Source organism: Lutra lutra, chromosome 14 (assembly GCF_902655055.1).
Source record: "Lutra lutra chromosome 14, mLutLut1.2, whole genome shotgun sequence".
NCBI classification, from domain to species: Eukaryota; Metazoa; Chordata; class Mammalia; order Carnivora; family Mustelidae; genus Lutra; species Lutra lutra.
Genome location: NC_062291.1, coordinates 12,448,018 through 12,465,868, shown reverse-complemented (window position 1 = coordinate 12,465,868; position 17,851 = coordinate 12,448,018). Strand labels below are relative to the sequence as shown.

The following is a 17,851-nucleotide window of genomic DNA, read 5'->3' as shown; positions in this document are numbered from 1 at the left end:
TGCTGGTAGCAAACTTTTTCCTCCAGCATAACTGAAGAAATACAAATTATAATGATAATAGTATCTAACATATGCTTTTCTTGTGTCTCAGACACTATTCTAAGTGCTCTAAAAATATTAACTCATTTATACCTCAAAGCAATCCTATCATCATCACTTCTCTTTTATAGAAAAGGAAACAGAGGCACAGAGAGGTTAAGTGGCATGCCCCATGCTGGAATTTGAGCTGTGGCCATAAAAAGTCCAGAGTTCCCACTCTTAACCACTACAGTGTTGCTTCCACTGTGAAGAAAAAGGCAGTGAAAAACATTCTTAAAACGTACAAAATTCTAATGCAGATAGCTCTGCACCCCGCTAAAATATCAACAGTAAGATAGATACTACTTCTTTACATAGCATTGTTTTTAGCTGTTTTTAAAAATAATGTCTTTTCTTATGAATAAATGTGTCCCTAATGTAAAATTCACTGACCTTTCTTAAGAATCGGTTCAGTAACGTCTATATTCATTCAAAAATACAAAGAAATAGAAAAAGAAGCGTTACAATTTTAAAAGATTATTACATTTAAAATACACATTAGAGTAACAGCAGGAGTCACTGCCCAGACGTAATGTGAAGTATGTTCACATTTGTGAAAACTACTGAACCAAAGCTACATATTTCCTTATGTACAAATACAGATGGATCCACGTACACATAAACATCCACAGCCCGTCTTACAGCACGCTGACTCACATTGGTTCTACATACTAAAGGATTCTTCACATGTGTGCAAGGATGCCACCTGGTTTTTTTCAATGTGTTTGTGCTTTTTAAAAAGCTTCAAATATCTAGACATTGGTAGGTTTCTTTAAAAAAAAAAAAACTCAAAAAACAAAGAAAACCCCTCAGAATCCAATTGCTGCAACATGACTTCTGGCATATCTATTAACCCCACTCAGTACAGATTCTCCTTGAATTTTTGTCAAGAAACTTACACATATTTGGAACGCTTGCAAAGGTTCTAGCCCGGCATCGTGGATCTGCAGTTCACGGAAGCAGCGCTTCTCCATACAGGCTTCTGTATGTGTTGCAGTTTATGCAGTTACACCTCTGAGTGCTCCAAGTGCACCTGGTGTCAGAGGTTTCTGAATGCTCAGGAAGGGGACTGATAGGAGCTTCTCAGGTGAGCTTTGGCTATCTACTGATGGCTGCCCTGTCAGAAAATTTCCTGATACTCATTTGTTTTTATAGGATTTCTCTCATGTGATTTCTGTGTTGTGCAATCTAGTATGACTTCTAAAAGAATGGTCTCCCTCATATTTTATAATTTGTCAGTTGTCTGGTACTTAGTTAAGTCTAACATGCTGTCAAAATCTCTCCCTTATAGATCTAAAGAATTTCTGTGTCTTTTGTTTTCTGTCAAGACAGACTGTGACCAAAATTTTCTGAGATAGATGATATTCCTAAGCTTTTTGTCTTGTGTGAATTATTCAATTATTCTAAAGGATGATTTCTAAAAGAAGTTCCCAATACATACTATTTTTCAGCTTTTTCCCTCTGTGTGTGTCTTTTGATGTGCAGTAAGTTTTGATTTCTGAATAAAAGTTTTCCTACACTCCTGACACTCATAGGGTTTCTCCCCTGTGTGTTTTCTCTCATGTATGATAAAATGTGACTTCTGAGAGAAGGATTTCCCACATTCCTTACATTCATATGGTTTCTCTCCTGTGTGCGTCCTTTGATGTAATCTCAGGACTGAATTCACGGAGAAAGATTTACCACATTCATGACATTCGTAGGGCTTCTCCCCTGTGTGTTTTCTCTGATGTTTAGTGAGGTCTGATTTATAGTAAAAGTTTTTTCCACATTTATTACATTCAAAGGGTTTCTCCCCTGTGTGAGTTCGCTGATGTACTGTGAGGGCTGACTTCTGGTAGAAGCATTTCCCACATTCCTTACATCCATAGGGTTTCTCTCCTGTGTGAGTTCTCTGATGAGTTTTGAGGTGTGAATTTCTAGAAAAGAATTTCCCACATTCCTTACATTTGTAAGGTTTCTCCCCCGTATGTGTTCTCTGATGTACTGTGAGGTGTGATTTCTGGGAAAAGGATTTCCTACACTCCTTACATTCATACGGTTTCTCCCCTGTGTGTGTTTTCTGATGTACCATGAGGTATGCCTTAACATAGAAGAACTTCCCACATTCGTTACACTCAAAGGGTTTCTCTCCTGTGTGTGTTTTCTGATGTTCTACAAGGTGTGGCTTCTGGTAGAAGGATTTCTCACACTGATTACATTCGTAGGGTTTCTCCCCTGCATGAGTCCTCAAATGTCTACTAAGAGATGACAGGTGATAGAAAGTTTTTTTACACTCTTTACATTCATAGGTTTTCTCTCTGGTGGGAGTTTTCTGTTGTACTGTGTGGTCTCCATTTCTAGAGCCAGATTCCCCGCATTCCCTGGGTTTGTCCTTTGAATGAATATGCTGATGTATTACGAGGATAGACTTCTGGCAGAAGGACTTTCCACATTCATTGCATTTATGGATTTTCTCTCTGGCTTGAGTTTGCTGGTGTTTTGTGAGTTCTCCATTCCTGGAGAGAAATTTCCAAATTCAGTAATGTCTAAGGCACACTCGCTGAGAACCAATTTCTAGAGATTTTTCCTGTCTATAGATATAGAATCTATAGAGTAGATTCACAGTTTCTCCACTATGAATGTTCTCTGACACCCACTGTGGTTTGCCATTTGGTAGAAGGAACCTTCCCTTGCATTGTATGCACAAAGTCTCTCAAATCCCTGAGATCTATCTACAGTGCCTCCCTTACTGTGTACCTCAGAAGAATTAAAAGGCAACTTCAAAGTTTGAATCTCTTGGTCCTAAATAAGATCTCCATTATGGAAGAGAACTTGACCATTTGGGTTATATGCTTTGGAATGCACTCCAGTGTTAGTTTTCTCACATTTAGTATGAACTAGTGTTGTCCCACTTCCAGTACTCCCATTCTTATTACAAGGCTTCTAATCTTAAAATCAAAATCTTGGACTTGCCTTGAATTTTCAGCTCGGCTTTCCTGGCATTTTGCTTCTCTGTCATGAATTTTCCAGAGATCTTCTATAAAGAAATCCAAAATTCAATACTATATAAATCTCAATGTTATTATTATGGTTATAGGGTTAATTCTTAGGCTTCAGGCCAATCTCCCCAAATAAAGGAACTCTTTTATTCGTCTAACAAATTTCATCTAACCCACTGGTTTAGAAAAAAACGTAAACATTAAAAACTGTGGTACCAGACCCAGGAAGAAACGTAGTTATAAACCTAAGTACTTCTAGCACTTTACAAAAAATATGGCCTTAAAAACTTCAGAGGAAAAAGTTAAAGGGGGTGGGGAGAATAGGGAGCAGAGAAGAAAAGATATTGAGAGTGCTGCTGAAGACTTCGGAACTCAGAATGCTGTAAGCCCATGACAGACAAGAAAGAGTAAGTCGGGTGAAAAGAAAAATTAGTAGACAGCTGTGTTTACTGGAAATATCAGGGGAAAGATGAAACTGGATGAAAAGCTAACAGGTCTTTGTCAGCTCAAAATTAATTTGCTGTGTTATTTTAGCAGACTGTAAACTTCTGCTTGCTTTCCTCTGTACCCGCATGCAACAATTTGGATGCCAACGCTAATGTGATTTTCTGGGCACCGGTTTCCCCGTGTGTGGAGGAATAGTTTCACACTTTGGGCTCTCACTCTCCATCTAGCAGTCTTAATTTTCACGGGGACAGAAGACCTAAGAACACATATATCCAAAAGGAAAGATGATTAAAAAGAGGATGCAAGCCATCATAAAACACGATGCACTCCCATTTGCAGCAGCAACAATTTTCAAGCCTGATTGCCAAATACTGCATCTCCAGAGTGGTGTTAGCCATGCCTCAGCTCCAGGCTTAGTCTTCTGTTTTCATAGTTTAGTTCCCACCTCTCTACTTCAATTTACTACATGATCTCTAAAGAAGAATTACTCAACATCATTCTGGAACCCTTACTGACCTTCATATTTATGCATCTTTAAATGCTTTACAGAAAGTGAAAGATTATGAGCAGAGGCTTGGGGTTGGAATTTCGTAGTATTTGTGGGGAAGACAGAAGATGCTATTTGATGAAGACCTGGACAAGGCTAACTGGGACACTCAGGAAACAAGATCCTGTGTGTCTCTGGTCTTAGGAAAGGGGGAACCCTTGCAAGAGTTACTGTGAAGGGCACAGAGAAGACAGTGCCTGCCTCTTACTAAAATTCACATTCAGTCTTTCAACAGATATCTAGTGAACAACTACTAAATACCAGACATTGTTCCTGGTCCCGGCAACACATAAGTACACAAGTCAGGAGTATAAGAAAAGCATTTACAGAAGCAGAGTGAGATCATCTTAGTAGTTTTTTTGGCTTGTTTTTAGTTTTTTTAAATCTTCATGTTACAGTACTCCCAAGTAAGATGTGGTAGGTTTTAGAAGTGATAATAATTAATACTTTGTGTGAAAGACAAACCACATGTAAAAGGAGGCATCAGCTCTGAAATAATGTAGTTGATAAAAGGCATAAAGGTTTATAATCTGATATTTCAGAGTTTAAAGAGAGAAAAGGAAGTTAATAAAACTGGTGTTGAAAATAACTGAGGCATCTCATTGTTAGTAAAAGGAGGGAATGACATTTGGAGAAAAATTTATCATCAGATTTGAAATCACAGTGTTCTAGAATTCCAGTAACTGGGAATTCTAGAAAAAAGATAAAAATCTAAGACAGGGTTAGGCAGTGATTAGATTTTGTATATAGGAAAGAGAAGTTTATTTTAAAAAGTCTGGCAAAGGAGGAATTTATGTAGAAAAACGAAAACTGGAGATGTGATTTATGGTGCTTGCATATGCAGATCAAAGAATCCTTGGTTTTTTCCAAAGTATAGGGCATTTTATTTTTTTATTATTTTTTTCAAAGATTTTATTTATTTATTTATTTATTTATTTATTTATTTATTTTTCCTTAAAGATTTTATTTATTTATTTGAGAGAGAGACAGTGAGAGAGAGCATGAGCTAGGAGAAGGTCAGAGGGAGAAGCAGACTCCCCATGGAGCTGGGAGCCTGATGTGGGACTCGATCCCGGGACTCCGGGATCATGACCTGAGCCGAAGGCAGTCGTCCAACCAACTGAGCCACCCAGGCGTCCCAGATTTTATTTATTTATTTGACAGAGATCACAAGTAGGCAGAGAGGCAGGGAGAGAGGAGGAAGCAGGCTCGCTTCTCAGCAGAGATCCCGATGCAGGGCTCGATCCCAGGACCCTGGGATCATGACCTGAGCTGAAGGCAGAGGCTTTAACCCACTTAGCTACCCAGGCACCCCACTATAGGGTATTTTAAAAGATGCCTAAAAATATTTCATAATGCAAAAGGCACCAACCACCTCACTAGCAACAGGCGCCACAGGTCTCACTCACCCGGGTAATTCCGATGTGGAAATTCCACTTCCAATATCCACGGTTCTTTTCCTTGTTTCAGCTTGAAGACTGCATTCGACTTATTCACACGGTAACCTATTAATGGAAAAGTATGTAATATAGATTACTTGGAATTTAGGGATTCTGAAGGATGAGGAAATGCAGCTTTAGCAGAACTATGGAAAGTCCCACTTGGGCTTGGCAGATGTAGGTTCTTTCAGTGGGAGGGTGGGGACACATATTTTTCCTGGCACCCAAAATGGATTTGTCAGCTTTGATCCCTGAAACAAAGCTAATATTATGCAGTCCAGCACCTGGGAAAGGAAATGCAAACTACTGGTAGTTACATATGTGGAAGTTTTTCTCACCCACTGAGACTAGGAGACCATAGTTCTCTTGCATCACTTCTCTGTATAGGGTCCTCTGAGCATCGTTCATTAACTGCCACTCTTCCCGGCTGAATTCCACAGTAACATCCTTGAATGTGACTGGTCCCTGTAACAACATATTTCAGTTCAAATTGAAGTCATCAGAGTAGAGTATCAAAAAAGACACTGTAAAGTAGCTGTTGACCTGCCAGCCACATAGTGTACTCTAGAAAGTTAAGAAACTTTGCTACTCTGTACATAGGTGAAGTGTTCAATATGTATTTACTGAGATACCACCCGTGCCCGGAACTCTGCTGGAGATACAGCGATGAATTGAAAGCAACTATGCCTGTTGTCATGGAGCTTACACTGTGACAAGGAGGCAAAGATGTAAATACTTGCATGTAATATGCATAACAGGTGCTCTGACAGAAAATGGGGATAGATATTTACATTATGTATTATCAAATCAGATTTTACTAGGTAGTCAAGCTAACAAACTTTGGGAATAAAAAAAACAGTTGGCAAAGGCCTTGATGTATGAAAAATGGCAAATTTAGAAAAGTTACAAATAAGACAGCATGATATGAGAATAGGAAAGATTACTTAGAAGGTGATACAGTCCAGTCAGGTGACAGAACATGGAATAATTCAGAGTGTGTCTCTGGGCCATTAAGATATATTTTGTATACCACTTAATGGGTGTCTGCTTATAAATTTATAATAATCTTTATTAAAAATTGACAAGTTCTTTTTCTATTTATAAGAAACAAAAATATGAATAGATGTTCTACTGTTTCACACCATTTTTATACTTTGTGGGGTGTCCTACCACATCTTAGGGATGGTCACCCACTCACAGCTAACAGGGAGCCACTGAAGAGACAGATGTGAAGTGCTAGAGTTCCAGGGGGTAGCCTGGTAGTTGAGAAGAAAACACTGAAGTAGAAGAGGCAAAGACCACACCAGAAGTATGGAGTGTTAGAAAATTAGAGGCATATGTGAACGGAATGATAAACATTTAAAATAGCCACAATGGGGGGAAGAAACATACCTTCATTGGAAATGAATAATCATTGAGAGAAGGGAAGGATAACTCCCACAGTATCTATAGAGTTTGATAATAGCTAGAACCACAAGGCTAATTATTTTCATTCTCCCATTTTTATTGGTAGGACTGTTTAAGGCTATGAAATTTCCTCCAATCATTGCTTTGCTTATATTCCACAGAACCTGACGTGAAAACGTGAAGAACTTCTTTGCTGAATATAAGTTCTTGCTTCTTGTTTTATATATATGTTGGCAAAAAGAATTATGTCAATATTATTCTCTTTCCTGGGCAAGTGATGTAGACTTTTTTCCCTTGTGATCTAGAGGACTTTTTCTCTACTTTTAAGTAAGCCTAGTAGTTTTAGTAGACTCTCTCTTGGAGTTAACTACCCTGGGTCAGTTCTCTCTGGCACACAGAGCCTTTCAATAATGTAATTCAGTTTCTTTTTTTTCATGGAAAGTTTCCTTGGATTAAATATTAGCTCTCTTCCAGTATTTAGGTTTTGTTATTCAGGGATTCTACTTTATTTCCTGTTACTCTTTCTTTCTCTTTCTGGTTGATTCTTACCAGCACTCCCACCCCCCCACCCCCCCCCACTCCATGGTCTCTTCCAGTTCCTCTGCCACATGCCAGTTACTGGACTTTGGATTTCTCTTCTCCTGAGGTACACTGTCATTTAATCTTCTAACCTGACAGGATTTTCTATTCTACTATTTCTTTCCTAAGTTAATTTACTTATATTTTATATCTACTTATTTTTCAGTTTCTGAGTCTTTAATCTCTGGGTTTTAAAGTGATTTCCTATCTGAAACTCCCTAATATCAGAAAGGTATACTCTCCTGTACTGTGCATTTGTTTGGGGAGGAATACTGACATCAGTGGACAAAGTGTTAGTTTACACTTTCTACTTTTTTCTCTTAGTATTGTCTGCATGTTGAGTAACATTTTTTATTCATGATCAAATGAAGATAAAACCTCATTTTATGGTGGGAAGGGATGGAAGTGTTACCCTAGTCCTTAGTTCAAAAACCTCTCTCTGTTGCCAGAGTATATTCACATTCTTGAAGGAAACAGCAGTACTGTGGGTGGTATCTTCAGAGTCTGTGATAATATACTCTTTTCTTTAGGACACCTGGTTTCAGCTGCATGTTTTCTGATTTGCCTTCACTTCCAAGCACACGAGGAATTTTACTTCTTTTCCTCTGTATTGCTGACTGCTTGAAGCTGCCATCTGTTCCTGCACACAGTCTTAAGTCCCTTCCTTTTTTACTCCCAGTGCCAGTCCTTAGATTCCCCAGTCTCAGACTTCTCCTGCATCTCCCCAGTCAGGGTGAGTGCCTCTGCCTGTGCCCACTTGATCTTATGTTGTTCTACAACTGTGACCTCGCCGTCTTTCCTCTTCCATCAGTGCCGTTTTGACTTCCTGCTCTGGAGTGAGTTCCAAGCTGTTTTTGTTCATGACAGTGATCTCCCTAACTTATACAGAAACAGAAGTTTCCTCTCTCCTAGCTATACAGCAGGGGTGGGTTGTGGCATGTTGGAACATTTATACCTTGCCAACTAACATTATTCTGTGGCAACTAGGAAATCCATAAAAGAAAACTGGAAAACAAAAGAATCCATTTGGTAGGAGACAGAGTTGAATTTTGTTCACGCTGTGAAGTGACTAAGGAACAGAGAGCTGGAACTGTCCCATTTGGGCAGATATACATGTAAGTAAATTTCAATAAATAATATTGTCATACATTTTAAAAATGGAGTTCCAGAAGAGTTAGAAATCTGAAAGCAACAACATTCAAGATAATGGTAGCAGAAACTAGGACAAGACTGAAGCCTGGCAGAACTCTAAATAAATGGGCACGTCAGGAGGAGAGTGCTTAGAAGCCAAAGAAAGAGACTCACAACTAATGGGCAGTTCTAGTTCAAAACCGAAATGTAGGGGCGCCTGGGTGGCTCAGTGGGTTAAGCTGCTGCCTTCGGCTCAGGTCATGATCTCGGGGTCCTGGGATCGAGCCCCGCATCGGGCTCTCTGCTCAGCAGGGAGCCTGCTTCCTCCTCTCTCTCTGACTGCCTCTCTGCCTGCTTGTGATCTCTCTCTGTCAAATAAATAAATAAAATCTTTAAAAAGAAAAAAAAAAACAAACGAAATGTAAAAGTCCAAGGTAGAGAAACTTGGTAAGTGCACTCCAAAAGAAGATATATGGGTAGGAAATAAGCACATTAAAACATTTTCAATATATTAGTCATTAGGATGCAAATTAAAGCCATAATGAGATACCACTACACACCTATCAGCATGATTTGAAAAAAACTACTGACAATACCAAATGCTGACAAGAATGCGAAACAGGTAGAACTCTGTACATTGTGGTAGGAACACAAAATCATACAGCTACTCTGGTAAACAGTTTGGCAGTTTCTTATAATCACAATACTGAGTATGAGCTAGGTAAGCACATTCCTAGGTACTTACCCCAAGATAAATGAAAATCTGTGAACACAAAGAAATCTAAATGCAGTTGTTTGTAATAATTTTATAATTGCCACAAAGCAGAAAACCCAATGCTTTTCCACTGGTGAGTGAGTTAATAAATTGGATACATACATATAGCTCAGTACTATTCAGCAATAAAAAAGAATGAACTGTGCATACAATCAGTATGATTAAATCTCAGATGTATTATGCTAAATGAAAATTGGTAGTCTCAGAAAACTACATACTATTTGATTTCATTTATATGATATTCAGAAAAAGGCAAAATTCTAGGGATAAAGAATAAATTGGTGATTGCCAGAAATAGTGGTGGAGGGAACCAAAATAGTTTTGAGGCAGTGAAACTGTTCTGTATTCACTGTGGTGATGACTGTATGCCTTTATGCATGTGTCAAAACTCAATGAACGGGGGGGGGGGGGGGCGCCTGGGTGGCTCAGTGGGTTAAGCCTCTGCCTTTGGCTCAGGTCATGATCTCAGGGTCCTGGGATCGAGCCCCACATCGGGCTCTCTGCTCAGCAGGGAGCCTGCTTTCCCCCTCTCTTTCTCTGCCTGCCTTTCTGCCTACTTGTGATCTCTCTCTGTCAAATAAAAGTTTTTTAAAAATCGTAAAAAAAAAAACCTCACTGAACTGTATACCCAAAAAGAGTGAATTTTGCTGTAAGTTAAAGAGTCAAGAATAAATAAGTTAAAGAATAAAGAAGATAAAAGACAGCACAAAACAAAAATGACTTCACACGCATCAGGATGACTACTTTCAACATAGCAATGACAACATAAAAACCTAGGAAAACAAGTACTGGCAAGGATATAGAGAAACTGTGCATTGCTGATGGGAATGTAAAATGGTGCAACTCCTACAGAGAATATAGTACTTGTTCCTCAAAAAGTTAAAGAATTACCGTATGATTCAGCAACTTCACTCCTATATATCCAAAACACTCAAAGCAGGGACTCAGACAGGAATTCATACGCCAGTGTTCATAGCAGCACTATTCACAATAGGTACAAGGTGCAAAAAAGCCAAGTGTCCATCAAGAGATGACTGCATAAAGGAGAGGTTAGGAAGATGATGGAGCAGGAAGACCCTCAGCTCGCAACCACCCATGGATACAACTAGGTAACACCTCAGCGTAAATAACCCAAGAAAACAACCCCAAGACTGGCCAAATTCCACAACTAAAAGTAGAAAAGAGGCTGCATCAAAGGAGGGAAGTGTGAATATTAAGAGAAGTTAACTGGGTGCAAAAGGAAACATGGACCTCATTAAAAAGTATAGAATCATGATTTTTAATAAAACATGTCAAATAGCAGGGGAAGAAAAGGAATGCATAAATAAAATACGGTATATAGAAACAATGGAGTATCATTTAGCTATTAATGGGAAGGAAATCCGGTCACATGCTACACTGATGAACCTTAAGGATGTTATACTGAGTGAAATATGCCAATTAAAAGCAGCAAATACTGTGTGATTCTACTTATATGAGGGACCTAGAATAGTCAGGTTTATAGATAGAAAGTAGATTGGTGGTTCCTAAGGGAAGGCAGAATAGGGAGTTATTGTTTAATGGTTAGAATTTTAGCTGTGGGACGCCTGGGTGGCTCAGTTGGTTAAGTGGCTGCCTTCGGCTCAGGTCATGATTCCAGGACATCAGGCTCCCTATGTAGTGGAGAGCCTGCTTCTCCCGCTCCCTCTGCCTGCTGCTCTGCCAACTTGTGCTCTCTATCTCTGTCTCTCTGTCAAATAAATAAATCTATCTTTTTTTTTTTTTTTAAAGGAATTTTAGTTGTGCAAGATGAAAAAAGTTCTGGAGATGGATGGTCATGATGATGGTACCATGATGTGAATGTACTTAAATGCCACTGAACGATACAGTTAAAAATGGTTAAAATGGTAAGTTTGAAAAAAAAAAAAAAAGTTTTATGTATATTTTGCCATAATTATAAAATAAGTAAGAATAAAAACCAAACCCTGGGAAAATACACTAAGAATGGCTGTGAGAAAGCATCAGATATTACCATCACACCAAAACTGGAGGGACCAAAAGCCTAGGAAAAAAGAAATTGATTGGGATGAGTCCCATACCTTGAATTTGAATTTTTGGGGCATTTTCAAATTTCATAGGCTGAGCAGAAAGTAGCTTAGAGCTAGCATCTTGACCATAAGGATAAAAAGCTAGTTCTGAATAGAATGTAGAGAGACAAAAGAGAAATGGATCTCACTCTAACAATAACAACAAGCCCCTAACCTAGTTTTCCAGAACCTATCAGAGAACTGAGAATCCAAAGAAGAACAAAGGAAAAAATCCACAAGAGATGAATACTGCAGAAGAGAAAAGAAAACCACAATGACTTTCTCTTTTATGGGCAAGTAGGGGAGAGAGGGAACCAGCCCCGCTCAACAAAATTTTAATGTTTGCTTATGGATTTCTGTAATATATTAGAATCCCTAAGAACTCCAGTCACAGAACAAGTGAACACCAATATGCCCTGTGGCGGTTTCACATGGAAACGGTCACTAAATGGAAGCTTAGTATCTACAGGACTTTTTTTTACTTCCCATCAAATGTCTCAAAGTGATCATTTTATTATAAGTTGGGGAAGCAGTTTCTGGAACCAGATAGAAAGCTCCATAACCAATACGAATGGTCTGAAATACAAAGAGCCACTAGTTTTCTCCATAAGCCTCTACTGAGTACATGGCAACAACCCTCCACAGGCAGCAGAGCACCAGGGTGGGATGTCTCCCAAAGGAAGTACGATAAATCTCATTAGGATAAAGAAAAATCCACACATACACATCAAAGTTAAAGGTATCTTAAAAGTAGCTAGCCCAGAATGCAAATTTACTTTAGAGGTCTGACAAATTAAAAGGTGAATTTTCAGTAGTATCAGTAGAAGACAGTGAATGGTTTTCAATGTTTTAAAATGTAAGACTTGTCAACCAAGAGTGCTCTACACAGTGAAAAAGTTGTATTTCAGATAAACCAAACTCAGAATTTTCCACCAGCAGACCTGCATTAAAACAAGCAAGTGAGAATAAAAACAACATAAAGGATGTTTTCAAACAGAAGAAATGTATGGCAATACAACCTGAAAGATACAAGAAGAAATAAAAAAGGTCATCTCATTTGGCCAAAATGGCAACAAGCAAACAAAAAATTACAGTATCTGCATAAAATAAACCTTTCCAAGAGTCAGTAGTGAGACTCAGTAGTGAGACAAAATTAAAATTCAAAAAACAAAAAGGCTGACTAGTCATTTGTGCTGTCCAAACTCAAATCTCAGTCGGAGATTTACAGAGCATAACATGGGGGAAACGTTGTGGGACCTCTGAATGAATTTTGGATATGGAGGATGTCATGTAAAAGATGTACAAGACTAAACCAGAACTGTTGAACAGACTGGTTTTTTTAGCTTCCTCTTCCATTATTTCTCCCTCTTTCCAGAGCCTCTTTCTCCCCATCATCATGCCCAAAGACTAGGATTTTTAGTTAATAACATAATTACCACCATAAACCACTTCAAAAGCTGCGCTGTAAGAATTACGTAAGACTGACTATATCAAGTGCTTATCAAAGGACTGGGAAATTAATTGGCAAATGCAGTTTTTTTTTTTTAAACATTAAATGATAAAAGCAAAGAAATGGTTACCACAGAAGTCAGGCTTCATGTTTCTCTGGGTAATGAATGGTGAGATGAGAATAAGAAGGGGCACACAGGGGCTTCAAAGATAGTAGTAATTTTCATTTCTTAAGCCAGATAAGGGATACACTTGTGTTTCATCAGTATGCCCTAAATTTTACATATACACTATGTACATTCCTTTGATTGCATAAGTATGATTTTTAAATAAATTGAAATTCAGTGTTTTCTTCAGCCTACAAGGCCCTACATATTCCAGCCCTTTCTCCCTCTTTGATTTTCCCTTTTAGCTCAATCTCCCCTAGATCCGACACTCTGTAGCTTCAGTATTTTGAACCATTTCTGGAACATGCCTTAGGATGTTTGTATTTGCTGTTCTTCCTATCTAGAATGCTCTTCCCCCAGAATTCTGCTTGGCTCAGTTTCTCTTTTAACCAGGACTTTCCTCAAATACTACTTTTTAGAGTGGCATTCCCTAACCAACTTATTTTTTCCTCACTTCTCTATGTCATGCTGTCCTAAACTGCCTCTGAGCACATACTCAAGGGGCGCCTGGGTGGCTCAGTCAGTTAAGCGTCTGCCTTCAGCTCAAGCCATGATCCCAAGGGTCCTGGGATCAAGCCCCGCATGGGCCTCCGTACTCAGCGAAGAGTTGGCTTCTCCCTCTGCCACTCCCTCTGCTTGTGCACACATGCTCACTCATTCTCAAATAATTTTTAAGAAAATATTACTCAAAATGCAGACACATATAAAAAATATATCACATTTGTTAGTATCCTCACCATTTCTCCTCAGAAAAGTCTTTTAAGTATTAGAGGGTATCAGCTTCACAGTGGAGGATACAAGTTTTCCAAAATTCTGTTTCTCTTGAAAGCTCAACTTTTTAACATTAGCAAGAAATACTGAGAATTATTTCCCTTAAAGTGACAGGCTCAGTTTTGCCATTTTTGAGAAAAGGTTTGGTAAATACCCATCCGAATAACAAGTTTGTCTGCCAGTTGCTCTTTCAAGTAAAAATAGTATTCCATGAAAAAGGTGGCTAGGTGAGCTCACGAATCAATCACACAAGTGCTTTTCCTCTAAACAACCATCATTCCTCAGTATGTAGCAAAGGTACTGTATGTTAACTTCCCATTTCGTCAGACTGAATATTAAAGAGATGTGTATTCAAGGGTCAAGATTTAATAAAAATCAGTTTCTACTGTTTCACCAAAGATATACCCTTAAGTAAAGGTAGCAGTTTTTTATTGTAAGTACACTGCAGAGAAATACCGCCACTGGTATCATTGTCTTGATTCATGCCAAACAGGCAGCAACCTGGTCTCCACACTCTCACACCATCAGTGTGCAAGGCAGTTTGCATCCTAGTATTATGTTCTGACCTCACAGGCGTCTTGTAAAGGCCCAGGGGTCTGCAGACTACACTTTGGAACTGCTGTGCTATTCAAACAGCATTTTCCCTTAACATGATTTTTAAGTATTTCCATTTTTCGAGTTTAAAGTTTGGGTTTTTATAAAACTCACTGAAAATACACAAACACACACACACACACAAAGGGCTAAAGAAATGACTCACCTGATACTTGTTCATTTTCTGCTTCTCTTGGGAAAGGACAGAAACTATGAAGCCAGAACACAGAAAGTTGGAAGACAGGAGTCTTAAAAGACCTTGTCTTGCAGCTCAGGAATCACCTGTGACAAATTTCCATACAATTTAGTAAAACAAACTCCTGGGAAAATAGCCCTTTGAGCCATAAAGAGAAATAGAAGGACTGTGATAAAGGAGTACCCACCTGTCCACTGGTGACTCTGATATAATCATGGTGAATCTGGGAAAATTTCTGAGTGAATCTGAATATTTCTTTCCTACTGACTGTTTTGAAAATTATGTGTCCATTTACTAAATGGACCAAATGTCCATTACTAAAGACACAAAATAACTGAAAACTTAAACATCCAAAAAACAGTAGGTTAGGCAATGTGTATAATAAATATCTAAGGTGTATGATATATAACCAAAGTATGGACCCTGATGCTGGCATTACAAATAATGTTGAAAAGAAATACTGATATGGAAGTGTTACATAACCATTTTTCCTATTGATATTATAAACTCGGGGCGCCTGCGTGGCTCAGTGGGTTAAAGCCTCTGCCTTCGGCTCAGGTCATGATCCCAGGGTCCTGGGATTGAGCCCCACATCGGGCTCTCTGCTCAGCAGGGAGTCTGCTTCTCCCTCTCTCTGCCTGCCTCTCTGCCTACTTGTGATCTTTGTCTGTCAAATAAATAAAATCTTTAAAAAATAATAATATAAACTCTACAAAGTTAGAAAGCCTTCAGAGCCCTCAAAAATTAACATGTTCTTCTCCCTAAACTGCAGTTTCTCCAAAATCAGTTCTCCATGAAACTTGTTTTGACTTAAACATGGTATACTGGACGACCTGGAGACTTATTCTGTGTTAGTCTCTGCTATTAACACACTTAGTGACTTTGTTTCAATGCTATTATTTAACAGGAGGAATTAGATAATTTTGAACCACCTTTCCTGTACCATTTTGATTCACTCAATGCTACAAATCCAGACAATACCCTGGAATTCACTGTCCCCTCCAACCTGGTGTGGGCCTTAGGGTAAAAGTTAATTAGGCCTTGTAGAATTTTGACATGATCATCTGCTGATCGTCCGGCAGCCACACAAATCTAAACCTTAAAATAATGTGACACCATAAATCCCAGGACACTTTATGTATGTAGCAAAAAGTAACTAGATGCCATAATGCTGGGACAGCGGAAACCTCTTCCGGCTGGGCTGGTGTGATGCTTACAAAACGCCCTAAGTCCAGACACAACTGGACACCCCGAATAGAGACATTTTATCACTTTTAACATGGAGCCCGGGAGAAATTCCAGTTTCCGTCTTTTAACAAAGTCTGTCCCATTTCCCCTCTCTAGAAACCAGCTTCTTGCTTGGAGAGGATTCCCAGCTTCTCCAATAAAACTTAAAATTCAGTTTCAGTGTATTTACAGCCCTCTGAGAACAGAAACAGGTTGGAGAATGCAAGAAGGGCCTTAATTAACCTTTCGACACAAGAGTTCTGAGGAAGCCTCAAGAATATTTTGCAAATAGAACTCTACGCGACCAGGTTAGGTCTACCGCACTCCGCAGTTTTGCTCACAATTACTGTACTAAATACAGCCGAAGACTGGATTTTACCTTGGGAAGCAGCATGAACCAGAGTAAAACAATGAGAATTTACCCACGCTCCTCCGTTAGTGCTGAGTATACCAATTTATCTCTCAACCTTTAGTAATCGTATTTATTAGAATGGAGCTGATTAATACCGATTCAAAGGATGGTTATGATGATGATGATTAAATGAGCCAATAATGAACAGCATACCTTGTAATCATAAATGCAGCTCACCTTTATTGAGTCCTTATACTTTATATAGACAGCCCTATTTAATACAGCAAACAGCCCCAATGGTTACTGGAATTATTTTACAGATGAGTGTCCTGGTCGTAACCGAGGTTATCCTGCTCGCTTAGTGGCGGGGGCCGGACGCGCACAGGTCCCCCGGGCTTGACATTGCTGCGGCGCCAGCAGCCAAGCCAGCGCGGACGTGGCGGGCCCAGGATCCACGTCACAAAAGCCATCCCCCCGCGTCCTCCCCCGCTCCTCCCGCGCCCCGGGCCAACTCGGGTCGCCCGGCTCCGCAGGTCGTGAGCCAAGAAGGTGGACAGCGGGCAGTCGCCCGCAAAGCCCCCTGCCTGACCCCCCTCCCCAGTCCTTCTCGCGGGCCAGTCGGGCGCTCAGAAGGGGGCGGCAGCGGCTTTCAGGTTCTCCGATTCGGGGCAGCTGCGGAAACCTCACTTTCCCCCGCCCCCCACCCCGGCCTCGCACCCGCAGAGAGGCCTACGACACACCTGCAGGGGCTCGGCCACCGCTCCCGGCCAGCGCAGGCTCCAGGCCCCGCCCTCTGTCACACCGCGGAGACCTGGAGGCTCCAGAGTCCTCTCCCGCCCTGAGGCGTGAAAAGAGATGGCGACTATCAAAAGAAGGTGGAATAGCGCTTGCGCAAAAGGCCCCCACGCCTCACTCTGGAACTACGCTTCCCAGGGGCCTCCGCAACATCTCCATTTTGGACGACGTATGATATTTGGCCTCTTCGAGCCGCCAGAGTAGTGCTGGGATTTTCTGGCTTCCCCTGTGATCACTCATAGTGATCGCTACTTTGACCTGGCACCCCGCAATCTGGGGGCTTGAAAACAAAATTACCACTTGATAAAGAAAGTACTTGTAAGTGAGTACAATAGTACATTCAAAGAACAGTATCCTGTAACATCTGAATTAAAACTTTCAGAATTATGCAAATGATACATGAAACTTGTAATAAAGAGAAAATACGTGTAGGCTAAAACGGAAGACTAGTGCCGTAATACTACTCCCCAAAAGAAAGAAAAAAAAAAGTTTAATGTGAGTGCACAGTCAGATTTTTACTCATTTTATGCTAATGGTATAAAACATACATGAACTCCGTTCACTAGGGAATATATACTGAATACGTAGTGATTTCCTAGTCAGTAACGTCATGACATCTTTCCTGTGCCAACAACAGAAATGAGTTTCCGTTCAAAGTAATGACAAAAAACTTTTGGGGGTAAGATTAATTTTAAAACAAAATCCATTATTATATATATAAATACATTATATATATATATATATATTTATATTTATATTCATATTTGAGTATGTTTATATCGTGTATACATACACAGGTAAGCTGGCATTCAGGGGTGCAGGACCACCTGGCTGTGGGAGTCCCAAACAG

General features: G+C 39.7%; 1 protein-coding gene across 4 annotated transcripts; it reads right to left on the bottom strand.

The window, feature by feature from the left end:
* Positions 1–808: 808 nt before the first annotated feature.
* ZNF25 (zinc finger protein 25) lies at positions 809–17,087 on the bottom strand. Of its 4 annotated transcripts, XM_047703278.1 has the most exons (7): positions 16,947–17,084; positions 14,815–14,890; positions 14,598–14,713; positions 5,831–5,957; positions 5,463–5,558; positions 3,034–3,097; positions 809–2,576 (listed from the first exon to the last, which is right to left on the bottom strand). In XM_047703278.1, the coding sequence occupies exons 3-7, from the start codon at positions 14,610–14,612 to the stop codon at positions 1,526–1,528; spliced, it is 1,353 nt and encodes a 450-aa protein (XP_047559234.1). In that variant the 5' UTR covers positions 14,613–14,713; positions 14,815–14,890; positions 16,947–17,084; the 3' UTR covers positions 809–1,525. The 4 variants fall into 4 exon arrangements, with proteins under 4 accessions (XP_047559234.1, XP_047559233.1, XP_047559235.1 ...); XM_047703277.1 differs by lacking the exon at positions 14,815–14,890 and having other exon boundaries at positions 16,947–17,087; XM_047703279.1 differs by lacking the exon at positions 14,815–14,890 and having other exon boundaries at positions 14,598–14,649.
* Positions 17,088–17,851: the final 764 nt, after the last annotated feature.

Bases quoted from the DNA above. Each gene is read 5' to 3' on its own strand.
- ZNF25 (XM_047703277.1), bottom strand. The intron at 5,559-5,830 runs GTGAGAAAAACT...TTCCATTAATAG, and splicing joins TGGTCTCCTAGTCTCAGTGG to GTTACCGTGTGAATAAGTCG. The intron at 3,098-5,462 runs GTGAGTGAGACC...ATTTCTTTATAG, and splicing joins TCCACATCGGAATTACCCGG to AAGATCTCTGGAAAATTCAT.